At 33.5% G+C, this 13,968-nt stretch overlaps 1 protein-coding gene across 1 annotated transcript; it reads right to left on the reverse strand.

Moving 5' to 3' along the window:
• Positions 1-362: 362 nt before the first annotated feature.
• On the reverse strand, positions 363-7,803 carry LOC106473827 (TLR4 interactor with leucine rich repeats-like). The gene is made up of 3 exons (XM_013934501.2): positions 7,051-7,803; positions 6,096-6,244; positions 363-755 (listed from the first exon to the last, which is right to left on the reverse strand). The coding sequence occupies exons 1-3, from the start codon at positions 7,713-7,715 to the stop codon at positions 592-594; spliced, it is 978 nt and encodes a 325-aa protein (XP_013789955.2). The 5' UTR covers positions 7,716-7,803; the 3' UTR covers positions 363-591.
• Positions 7,804-13,968: the final 6,165 nt, after the last annotated feature.

A 13,968-nucleotide genomic window follows, 5' to 3' on the forward strand; every position in this document is an offset into this window, starting at 1 on the left:
CAAACGGAGACGTAACAGTACTTAGGCACCCGAAATACACAAGTTGAAGTGATACACATCAACATGTTGAAGCAACTCTACCATCAACTATCAAAGTTTATGGGTTTATTACAAGCCATTTTACGACAAATAAGTGAAGAGCAAAAAAGATGAAAATAACTAAGCCACAAGAATATGTGTAATAAATAAAAGTCATTCTAAAATCACGCATAATATTTTCTATACATTATAATTGGCTTCTAAATAATGTTGGTAACTCTGAGTCTGTCATTTACTTATGGTGGGCTTTTCTCAAACACACAGACAAATACATATTCCAAAATAACCGCAAGAGACAGGATTATTTTTTTAACTTTCATTTATTCACATAGAATTTCAATCATACAATAGTCCTTGCAATAGTTTTGGTTGATTTTATAAAACATAAAAGTATATCACGTGTTTTGAAAACGGTGATACATATATCTACGTGGCATTATTCACGAATATATTTTCCAAAATACGTTTCTCATTAATATTTCTTCAATAATATAGAGACATCAAAAAATTTGCCTTTATGGATAGGTAGATATGTTGCAAGAATAGGTTACATTAAATAAAACAGCCAATAAGATACCAGGATGCTGTTGTTGGATCTTGACCTTTCAACTGTGGCGGTTCTACGCATGTGCCCATATCAAGCTCTCGGGGTCTTTCTCTTTTGTGATATCGGTCAGAGATCCATTTCAGAGCGCAGTCACATTGCAGGTGGTTTTCTAAAGATGTAATTATGTCGCATTTAGTACCCTCAGAGACCGTGATAATAACTGACACAAAAAGTTTAAGTTGGTTCTTTAAAAACAATATTTATATAACAGCAGAACAATACAAGCAAAAACAGGGGTGAATGCTGCCGTAGCACCCTCTGGTACCTGACACTTTAAAAACTAAAAATATCTAGATAAATTATTCAATTTAGTACAAACGTAAATTAGTGCTGCATACATTTTCTTTATTTAAAATGGACTCACAAAAATGAAACTTAGGATTTGAATATGAGACCTTTACCCTGATGGTGACGTCACATCATTAAAGTTACATTTTAAAGGATATTTTTCTTATAAATCAGTCTCGCTCAAATTGGCGATTCTATCACTTTTTATCCATTACAAGCCATTTACTTTGAAAATTATTTACTTTTGTTGATTATTGTGTATTGTATGTTTTATTTAGCGCAAAGCTGCACACTGAGCTATTTGCACAGGGCTTAAAACAAGGAACGAATCTCGAGTTCTAGTGTTGAAAACCTTCAAGCTTAGTGTTTTGGTGGGTTTTGGTCTTGTAAATATACTTCCCAAGAATACAGTTTGACATTATCAATGACGATAAATACAAGTATAGGTCAGAATACAAATAGCAAACGGGAGGATTCTCGGATTTGACCGGTTTTCTCAAGGTCGAATAATTGGACGATGGACGGACGGTCAAAATCAACAAGAAACTGCCACCTCACTACGCCGATAACCAGACAATGCAGTGTTTTCATGCTAAGTGTTAGTTTATGGTTTGAGAGTGATGGAATTATCACTCTTCCGTGACCAGGTTGTTGCCGGTATGAACCTTATCTCTGATTGCGCCCTGCGAAAACGTCCCACACAACCAACTTCTAGGGACACCTAATCGAAGTTCTTCGTTGAGAGTGATATGTAATCCCACAGATTTTAGAACTTGTACGTACAATGTGTTTCTGCCATAAACATTGCAAAGGGCAGACCTACTACATATGAATGATAATTTTCCTGTCCGTTTGTTTAATAAAACTACATTATTTCTAGAATAAGTGTCTGTTTACTGGGGTATGGTGTATATATATGAAACATTAAACTTTTTTATCTTGTGAAATTGTACTTATCGTTGTCACAATATAGTGCACAGATTAGAGCTATGATGGAGCCCTGGATGTTGGAGTTGAGAGCCTAGTTCAAATCCGTGCGATACCACAAAATATTTATCGTTCTTTGAGCTATGAGTGCGTGTAAGAGTGACAATCAATCTTTTATCGTAAATGGTGTGAAATAAGGTGCTGTTGGCTTCCCTCTGGTCAGCACAGTTAGGGACAATATTAGGGACAGAGAACCTTAGTAGATTTGCCATAAATACAAATTCAGACACAACATATTAACTTTCTTTATTTGTAATAAAGCCCAAAGCTACACAGTGAGTTATCTGTGCTTTGCCCACCAAGAGCATCGAAACCCGATTTTCAGCGATATAACTCTGCAGACTTACCACTGAGCCACTGGGGGACAAATATACTAGAATAAGTTATCTTTTGGAAATGACAATTGCTGTAACTGTAGTGTAGAAACATTTTGTGAAAAGCCTTCATATATATATTATTTTTCTCTTATTTTATTACCCGTGGTGGGCAGAGCACAGATAGTCATCTCCATTTCCAGAAGCTTCATTATTCCATTTCTTCCATATATATATATATATATATATCAAGTTTTGTGTGTCTGCGGACTTATAACGCTAGAAACTGGGTTTCGATACCCATGGTGGGCAGAACACAGATAGTCCATTGTGTAGCTTTGTGCTTAACTTCAAACTACAAACAAACAAACAAACTCTTATTTTATGACCTTATTTGTTTGTATTTTAGCGCAAAGTCACATTGGGTTATATGCTGTGTCCACCGCGGGGAATTAAACTCCGGATTTTAGCATTGTAAGTTCGTAAGCTTTGCGCTGTCCCACTGGGGGACTTCTAGGACCTTAACTTTTGGTATTTTCCAAATACGTAATTGATTTATTACCTGTAAGAGAAAGTATAAAGTTAATGTAATTGAGACTGTGTTAACTCTTCTTTTGACATTCACTTTTATAACAATCTACCAATGCATTTGATCTTTGATTTATACTTGGGAAAGATAATTCGTCAGCCCCTTGGTGGCTTAGCGTTAAGCTTGAGGGTTTATGACTTTAAAAATGAGATTTCGATACCCGTTGTGGATACAACACAGATAGCCCACGGCGTAGCTTTGCTCCGCTTAATAACACATAGACAAAACTTAGACTTGCATTCAACTAAACCAGGTGCATTTTTACACAATGATCGAAGCCTAGTTAATATTATTGTCACCTGTCATACAGGCTGTTTTTTGTGTGTTTGTTTGCTTTTTGTGATGATGAGTGTTGCTCACATGAATTCAGATAGAACAGTTTATTTATAGAAATGATATCCTATAGAGTAATCAATACAGGATCACAAATCAAAAAGTTATTATATCAGGCCAGTACGCAGAATGTTTGAAAGAGGAGTTCTAGTTTGTGTGATCAACAACTGACACATATTGTGCGATGCACAATAAGCAGACAAAGCATGCTAATACTACGGGGTTCTGGAGGCATACCCTCCAAAAAAGAAAAATAAATTGGTGCTATGAAATTAAATCTGGAAGCAAGTTTGCAAGAAATATAGCTTAAACAATTGTGTGGCTGTTTACATAAGATCCATAAACATCCAACGAAAATTCAACAAATAATCATTCTGGTGTAACACTGCATGGTGAGTTATACTTAACTTAGCACAAATATGTATTTTTTATTATATGCAGAGTAGTTATTAATTGTTAGATTATATTACTAGTTTAAACAACTCTGTACAACAATAGTACATTAGCTATTTCAATCATTGACTATCATATACGTACATATATGCACTATTGAAATAACATGTTAACATGCTCCATTCTTCTGGGGTGCTTATCCATAAATAACTTATATACAGTTTTAATGTTGATAGCAGTGTCGTAATGATTATGTATTAAAGCTAGATCACTCAGTCTTTCTTTGATTTGTGTAAACCTCAGGTAATTATTCAACCGAACGTTGATGAACGTTCATATGAACATGAACATAGTGACAGTGTGGCAAAGAATTTCAGTAACATACATATACTTGTTAAACTGAACCATGCTTTTAACAGTCAGCCAGTATCTAGAGCCTGTCCTGTAGATGTACAGAAAGCTATCTTGTCTTACATCGATGAAATTATTCATCAACTATATCAAGATTTGGCAAATCTTTCTAGTAAAAATCTATAACCTCTCTGATATCAGAGATAGAAAAACTCTTGTGTGAGTTATGATGGCATAAGTTTCTGAATTGGTGTTGGTTGCATCAAATCTAGAAGAAAGATTACTGCTGATAATGTGGTCAAAAAAGGAGTGGTTACTGTTTTGTTAAAGAAATCCTCCACCGAACAATATTCTACATTTACACGTTGGGCTAGTGGTTGACTAACTCGTGGCATACTATCATTAATATTAGATATGCATGAAATATTACTGCTATGCTTGAAGATACATCACAAAAGCAGGACTAAACTCCCCCCCCCCCCGCATACGTGTGTGTATATAGAAATGCAATAGCAATAAACAACAAGCTATTATATGAAGACAAGTAGTTACTTAACTCTCTGTTACACATTGTAACTTACAGGTAACAAATGTAACTTTGTTGTTTAATACACATACAATATTTGTACTTCCTGTTTGTACTTCCAGGTAAAAGTCTAAATAAACCATGGAATTATTTTAGTTGGTTCCTCAATCGAACAATGTTATCCCTAGGTAACATATCTGTCAGGTTTTGTAAGGCCGGCTCCTTTACAATAGGTGTATGTGACTTGTTGGCGATAAATTTCAACTATAAACAAACAACAACACTATCCGCTTGTTTTAAAAATAAGGTATTAAAAACAAATCAAACGTATACACAAATGTTCGTTACACTGTTAGTTGCCACAGTTGTATCCAGAGCTTTAAATAATTGTCTCTTTTTCATCAAAGTACACACAGGCTAGTCTAGTTACTTTAAAACACAATTGACAAGACGAATTATTCTTATTTGCTCTATTATTACAATACAGTTTGTGATAATTTCACTTTAAAAATCGCCACTATACATACTTTATCTCTAAACTCACGATCACGCAGTCTAGAACTAGCACTCAATAATGCTTTATCGACGCGTATTTATACTCCGACAGAAATCTAGAACATTCCACGAAATACTAGATATTCTGGTGCAATAATACTCAACTAAACCAACAAAAAAACTCAGAAAGTTCTAGCAACATGACGTAATAATGTCACTATTGTAAACAATAGCTAATTCATAACAATTGAACTACTCAACGTATGATTCATAATAGTTACGTAACCACAGTTACCATAAAACATCGCTTCTAAAAATAACTAAGTATGACACCCGCGCTACATAAACTACCTAAATCGTAAAGTTCGCATTAAACTTAAACAATCGTGTATATCTAACAATACCCATTTTTTACTTACTGAAATGCATTTCATAAAAATGTTTTGTTGTAATATAGACCCATTTGAATAAAAAATTCAATGATATTTTTCCGACATATTGTAATAATGAATGCAGTAGAAGGTTAAGATAACTTTTGAAATGTTTAGATCAAGTGATTTTATATTTTCTCTTGTTCTAAAAGTTTTTACAGCTACCACTATCACACACGATAACCTAACTTATACGGTTCAGTCTTTCCATTTAAGGGCACAAACACCACCATAGCCAAGCAAATCCTGAAATATAAAGCGGCCACTCACAGTTCAATTACCTTTTCAAATATATTTGTGTAATTGAAAAATACCAAAAAAAAATTAACGATGTTACTGTGTCTTGCTTGAAAAGATGTCATTTTTTTCACACAAACAGCCTGTAAATGTATCTCAGAGCATCATAGATCTTTACATTTTCAGGATGCTTCATAATAACATAAACGCTCATCTTTACAAAAGAAGCAGCAATGAATAATTTATAGCTATTACTTAAAATTAATGCATGCTGATTTATTTATACATACCACTAACACTCAATGACATGCAAATACATACACATATTCAAAGAAACAATGTAACAAATACTTTAGCCCCCCAGTGGCACAGCGGTATGTCTACAGACTTACAATGCTAGAAACCGGGTTTCGATACCAGTGGTGGGCAGAGCACAGATAGCCCATTGTGTAGCTTTGTGCTTAACTTCAAACAACAACAACAACAAATACTTTAATTTATCAACCTGATATGTAAAGAGTCTCAAGCTGGTTCCAGACACCACCTAGCATCTGTTCTCCCAATTTCTTTAGCTGGTTACCTCTCAGGTCCAAGTACTCCAATTTTGGCATACCCTGAAAAATGTCATCTGGTAGACTGGACAGTTTATTATAGCTGCAACAATGAAAACAAAAACACGAAACAAGTTTTAGTTTCATAAAATATGTGTATATCTTAATGCAGAGAACCTATTTTACTACAAAAAGTCCACATCTGTTTTAATTTGTTCACATACAAAAGTCAAAATGCAGTCTTCAAGCTTGCACAGTGCTTGCTACTTTTCAAAACAAGAGAGAATCCTCAATAGTCACGTCACTTCAAATTTAGGCAAGGTTAGAGCAAACTAATCTATTAGACTTTTTCTGTCTATTAGCTATATTTTTGTGGGCCAGAAATACCAATAGTGGGTCGCAAGTATACCCGATTCGATTTTTTACTCATCAGGATCTCTACCAGCCTATCCTCAAATTGAAATTCTTTTAGGCAGGATTGTAGTAAATTTATCTATGAGATCTTGGGCGTGGTCAAATACAGCAATCGAAAGGGTCTAACCTCCTGACTCCAAAACTGTAATTAGATCTCAAATCGGTTAATGACGGAGCTGTACACTAAATAGCAGCCTCAGGGCCATACTATGAGCCGCTTCTGTGACAAAAGCCATAGAAAACACACATGAAACTAAAGTTTAATTACAAACACTTAAATGATATTTGCATAATCCTTCAAGGGTAAAATGCTTCACTTTGATAGTCATATTATTTTTCAGTACCGTTTATAAGAAAATGAAAATGTATTTAGTAGTTAACATACGTTTATAATTTTTGAGAGGTTCATTATAGAAATAATTCAAAATTATAATGCCATTTTGTAATTGATTTTCACACTCTTCAAGCCGAATAAGTTAGGAACAAATTTAATACCTGAGATTTATTTGAGATAAAGAAGCGTTTGGAAACATCGATCTTTCAATGGAAGTGATACCGTTATCCCAAAGGGCAAGTCCTTCTAAGCTTTCTAGTGACGAAAACGCTGATTTGTCGATACTTGATACGTGGTTGCTTTTTATAGTTAGGTAAAGAAGACTCGGAAGGTTTCCTTGAAACATGGTGGTCCCTATGTGGGAGAGGTCTCCACTGCTAAGAAGGATACTTGTGAGAGCACGAAGCTCTGTAAAACGTGACCAATTCCAGTCGTTCATGTATTGACCTCTGCTAACTGATATGTACTCTAACGAATCTTCCAGACCTTGGAAAGGAAGGTGTCCTGGCTCGGCTAAACTGAGAATCGCATTTCCTATTAGAGTTATGGAAGAAGGCTTTAGTAGTTGAAAGAGCCTCTGGGAGAAGTAGGGGAAGGACGAGTCTTCCAGCTGAAAGCTGTCTATTCTGTAGTCTACTGTCTGCTCAAAGACCTCCTCGAGTACAGAAGAAGAAAATATCTTCTTACATTTCAACTGGAATTTTGAGAACACACGCTGACACGTGCAGGGAGCGATATTTTCCGGTGGTGGACAAGAAAAGGACCACGAAGACATCAAAATAATCACCAAGGCAATTTTTTGAAACTTTTGTGTCTTACCACCCATTTTGCTTCTTTCAATTTTGATCTTATGTCCTATTCGTTTTGAATATAAAAGTTAGCCAACACTGAGCGCTGGTTACACCATAGAAGTTGAGAATTTTAGCTATATATATATAAAATCAAGTGTAAAATTCACTGTCTTTGTTCAAAATTGCTTGAAAAATGCAGTTAAGCACCTTTAAACACCACCTTCAGTAAAGTTGTTGTAGTGTGTATGTATATACATCTGATATCATATGGTTTTTATCTGAAATAGAACATCTGTGAAGATTCTCAAGGATATCGACACTTCTGCTCGTGAGAACAGATATAAGATCGTTTTTATATGCATTAAGGCTCCGTCTGAATTGTCATTTTATAGATTTATCACTATGTATTTACTTCTGATAAATATTTTTGTATTGTTATGGATAACCCTATGATTTTAATTAAAATCCCTTTGGAATGATTTTTTTATTTTGCTTGTTTTGTGGGAGTTAACACATAAATTCTCTAGAGCTATCTGTGCTAGTCGTCCCTAATTATGAAATAACAGGACTAATCGTCGCACTACGACTAAAAAGGCGTGTAAGTTTGGAGAAGGGTTTCGATCTCGCAACTTACAGATTGCGAGACGAGCTCCCTAACCATCAGTCTATAATTTGCTCGTATGAAATGTATTGCAACTAAATATATTTTTTTTATATCCACTGGTAATATATACTTAATAAAGTTGTTTAATACAATAAATAATAATAAATAATAACAATAAATAATAAATAATAAATAAATACCTATCTGTAGTACTTGATAACAAAGGTACTTGATAACAAAGGCGTCGCTAAGAACTTAAAATATTCTGGGGTTGGGCCAGAGGCGTTTCAGTATAATATCAATAATGGTTTTATATTCTGATATTTCCATACACTAACTGGGGTTTCGGGGCACGAGCCCCATGTGCCAGCGCCTAGCGACATCTCTGCTTTATGGAATCGTCATATGTAAAAAAAAAGGAGTACTTTGTTTGAAAAATATTCTGACGGATAAGGGCATATCTGTTAATATATATGTTCGTGATTTTAACTACCAACATTATGCCTAGCGAAAGTGAACTATCCGTGTTCGCCGCCCCCAATGGCAGAACGGCATACATGCGGACTTACAACGCTAGAATCCGGCTTTCGATACCCGTGGTGGACAGAGCACAGATTGCCCAATGTGTAGCTTTGTGCTTAATTAAATACAAACAAATCTTGTTCGCCAGTACTGTCATTTTAAAATTTCAATCAATTTAGGAAATATATATATACATCTATATGTTTATTTGTGTACATTCATGTGTGGTAAAGGAAAATTAAGTACGAATTCATAGTAGTAAATTTGCATCGCACATTGGATTTGGCAATCTGTAAAATGAATTTATTTTCTAGTACAAACATTTTTCTGTTGTCGCTGTAAACGAGAATATGTGACAACCGCTACAAGAATGATGACAACACCATCCAGGAACAAAGGCATCTCACACAAGATATACGATCCAACACAAACTTTAATATAGCATCATTGTTATTAGAAATATGAGATTTTAAGATGTTAACTACTTATTACAAAATATAAATTTTCGTGACTTAGCTTGATATAAAGCCAAAACTTACATATATTACTTTTCCTAACCAAACTATTTTATTCCAGTTATATGTTTATACAACTACAAGATGGAGGATATTAGAAAAGTGAACTTGTGTTTTTCGTATTATATGAATGTTTCTGAGCTGAAGGTAGACTGACTTTTAAGAGGCACTAAATAAAATTTTTAAATAACGTATTGTAATTATTTAATTCAAATCCAAACGATCCGTTATCAGATTTTATTTTTGATACGTGAACGTCCTTGACAGATATTTATGGTCAACGGATAAAAATATTGCAGAAAATTCAGTTCATTAAATATTAACATTACATACTTAGCCTTTCGTTTCTTGATAATATAGGATAAGAAAACAATAGATTCCAAACATAAACAATCTGTGTGATCCACATTGATTGAAACTTCTGACAACATTGAAATTTAAAACTGCGTATTTAACGCACAATAACAATAATAAAAACCAGTCTAAACATGAAGAGAAGATTAAAATGATTGCACTAAATACACAAATTAAAACTTTTTTATTAACACATATACTTGTTAATTTATCAAGTTGATGCTATTACCTACTTCTATACATAACGTGTTATGCAAAATAAAATACAAAGAAACATGACTTCAATAATGGTTATTTCGTTTCATTACGTCCTCCGATTTGTCACTAGTAAATTTGTGAACTTATAATCCTAAAATTCGTGGTTCGATTCGTCATAGTGAGAAAAGTGCAGATATCCTATTGTGTAGATTTGCACTAAAAACAAACAAATAATTTTTTCCCCTCAATGAAAACTTATTTTCTTGAGAAGTACAGTTTGCTGAAGTTAGTTACATATCTGTTAATATATATACACGCACACATATATACGCCTAGCTCAATGTATATGTTTACAAATTAGGCAAAAATAATTAGGAGAATTTTTTTGCTAATGAGCCAGAGAATAGTTCCTCACAATGTCAAAAGTGTGGAATTTTATCTGCTATAAACATGTAAAATCGTTACGGTCATCTTAGCCTAATTATTACACACTGCAACTCACCTAAGAATGTATTACTTTTGATGTAACGTATGTGTATAGTGACTTCTAAACGATTGAACTATTCACGTTGTTATAACAATACCAGGTGAACAAAAATAATGGCCAACATATTCGCAAGATAATGCATATTACAACTATCTGTAGAGATTAAATAATACAGTTATGTATAATTATAGTAAAATATAGCGTGGAAACAGAGTACTTCGATATTCCGAAAGAAGACTATTGCCCACGGATTTCACGTGTTTGAAGTATTCTATGGTTAAAGCATACATATACAAAATTATATTAATATCTCTATGTTATTAGTGTTACACTATTCTTAGAATTGCCCAATACGTTTTGTCTTCTGGGATTATCTCGAGTTTTTATTTGATCTTTTGAAGATGGTTCTGTGGACTATTTGGCAGTATATATGTGGTTATTGTTCTCGAAATTTCAGTCTTCGTACCTCCTTACTTATGATATCTAACTACTTAATAAGAATCCCAGTACTGGGAAGACCCATAATTATTATTCCACAGTTCATTAGATTGATAAATATTCCACGGGGTGTCGCTGTAATCCCCAACAGTAGGAGAGTTGTAACTGGTCAAAGAGGCACTATGATATTCTGATGTTCTAGAAAAGAAAAGAAAATGGTTGTTGTTATTTAGCCTGAACGTAAACACGCTTTACATATACATATATCAATAAACTAAAATAGACCAGCCTTACACTAACAGTGAGGTTTATTTTCCTATCGTGTAGCTTTATGGTAAAGAAGTAAGTTATTATTATACAGTCGAGACAATTTAATGAATAGCAATAATAAAAAATCTTGTTTTTAGCACTGTAATAATTATCAGTACAGATAGTTCAATAACAGAGAATGTCACCCAATAAAGCTGAATTATAAGCAATAAAGATTAAAAATAACTTCAAACTTACCCAGTTATTATGGGTATGGGAATAGGAATGAAGATGGCATTTTTCAATCTAAGCAGAAGTTTGAGGCCTAAAACCCTACCCAAGGTTCCATGTGCTTGTTGAAACTCCATAAAAAGAATCACACAAGAGAAGAAGACGAAAGCATGAAATGACTTTATGATCTTCATTCTTAGAAAGAAAAAATATTTTTTAAGTTATATGTAAATTGTTGTTGTTGTTGTGGTTTATAAATAATACTAATATATAGTATAATATTTATTTACAGTGATGGATAAATAATACTAATGTATAGTATAATATTTATTTACAGTGATGGATAAATAATACTAATATATAGTATAATATTTATTTACAGTGATGGAAAAATTGTGAACACGTTATAAAAGGGCTAAGATATTTTAAAATAAGAACCATCCAGGTGACCAATCGCACTCAACCAAATCCTCTCAACGTAGTTGAAATATTAAATTAACGCCTTCCTGTGGCTCAACGGCAATATTCGGGGCTTATAATGCTAAAATTCAGTGTTCGATCTCCACGTCGGGTGAGCAGAAATAATTTATTTTATAGCTCTAAGCTAGAGTAAACAAACAAATATTAAATTAAAAGTGTTATGCGATTACTTCATCTAATTAATAAGCGGACCCTATCAACATCTTCCGCAAACTAATAACTCCAATAAAATAAAAACAGACCTACTCCAAGATTTCCAAAACTTTGGATCAGTATGTGAGGAATCTTATCCTCCAGGTATCACTTCAGTAATTTAGAAAATTTGAAAACTGTGAAACTTTCTAATTAGAGAAAATGATGAAGTTACATCAATTTAAAACAGAGTACCAACTTACCCGTTTGTCTTATTTACTTGACTAGCTAGCCTTGCCAACAGTACATTATATAAATATATTTGATTGATTTATTTATAAAAATTACACGCCACTTATATTAATTTAAACGTAAAAGAAAACAGCGCATAAGAAGCTTCTTTTTACCTTTACCAAAAACAAAAACCGTCATATGTAGTATACAGACAAATTAAATGAAGGCAGAGAAGCTAGAATGTCGAAACAGGAAAATGTCTCTTAGTAAGAGAGGTATGTGAAAAACTCAAATGCAGATGAAATACATATAGATTAAGCATAAATATGGGTACTCAAACCAAGTACGTCCCGCATCTAAAACCACCAGTTGACTGAAGACGATTAATGGTAGTTTTATGAGTGGGACGTTCTGGGCTTCAGCCCCCATATTTGCTCTAAATGTGTGTTTCTTTTTCTCTCTGCCGCATCTGAGGCTGCAAATAGATAGACGATGTATCCTTACCCTTGCATCGTGGGCCCTATTTCTGCAAATACTAAGGTACTCTTTATCCTTCCCACATTTTACTTGGTACTCTAGTTTTCTTTGACTGTCTTTCAGGAGCGACGTTCTGTCCGCAAAAGCTTTCTGTTTTGTTAAATATTAGTTTTCAAGGACTTTTTAAAAATGTACACAGTACAAATAAACATACTTAAGGTTTGATTTATTCTAGCAAGAATTAAACTAAACAAGCACCAGTCATTTAGACGGCTCGTTTAATAAACCGAATTTGGGTGAAACAAATTCGAAACTAAGGGTTTGCAATTCAACAGTCTCGAAATCTCAACTTACGAATATATCATCCTAATAATTCAGGTTACTACATGCGTCTGAGAATGTTGGGTTTTAAAGTGCTAAAGATTTACAAATAGACATATGTTAATCTACATACCTGCGGACAAAGGTTTGGAATTGCCTAGAATGAAATGCACAGTAAAATAAACCAGAATAATCTCTTCTCCAAAGATGTCTACTTCTTTCTGCTATATCACCCAGAGAGTGATGATCTTTTATACAGTTGCAAAATTTATTAAGAACATTGACAACATTGCTTATGAAGCATATTTCGACATCGACATAGAAGTTATTTTGACCAACATAATACTAGGTTATAGGATCCTCGTGAAAACCATATCCTTTTCCAATTCATTTTAATAGGGTAATGGTCATCATGATCATGCACATCTTCGACCTAATATAATATCTGTAACAAAGCTCTCCATAAGGACCTTCACCTTGATCGATAATTTATTAACACTAGTCGTTTCATCATCTACACTTTGTCATTTTATTGTAGAATATTGATGTGGAGACATTTTTCCGAGTTGAAATATCTAGCAGAAATAATATAAGCAAGGCTTATTACTTACTTATGGCAGAATCAAAAATTAAATTGGAAAAAAAAATTATCTCACATATTCCCTTTTCTTCTCTTTGTTAAGTATTTTTGTCAATTTCTAGCATAGCGATAGACAATAAAATATAGCCAACAAAACAAGACACTAGAGAGATTACATAAATCCACTAGAAAAACTGAAAATCAGTGATTACATAAAAACACTGGATTGTGTGGAAACAGTTATCCTAGTATCTACATGAAATCACTAGAAAAACTGAAAAACACTGGATTGTGTGAAAACAGTTATCCTAGTATCTACATGAAATCACTAGAAAAACTTAATAGAAGTAAAAGTAAATCCAATTGACACTTCTAAAAGAATTTACGTAAGTCAAAGTAAAAGAAATAAAAGAACATTCAATTGTCAATTAACATTTTTTAAAAAGCGCTTATGTAGGCCAAAAAC

Source organism: Limulus polyphemus, unplaced genomic scaffold (genome assembly GCF_000517525.1).
Source record: "Limulus polyphemus unplaced genomic scaffold, Limulus_polyphemus-2.1.2 Scaffold6536, whole genome shotgun sequence".
Classification (NCBI taxonomy): Eukaryota; Metazoa; Arthropoda; class Merostomata; order Xiphosura; family Limulidae; genus Limulus; species Limulus polyphemus.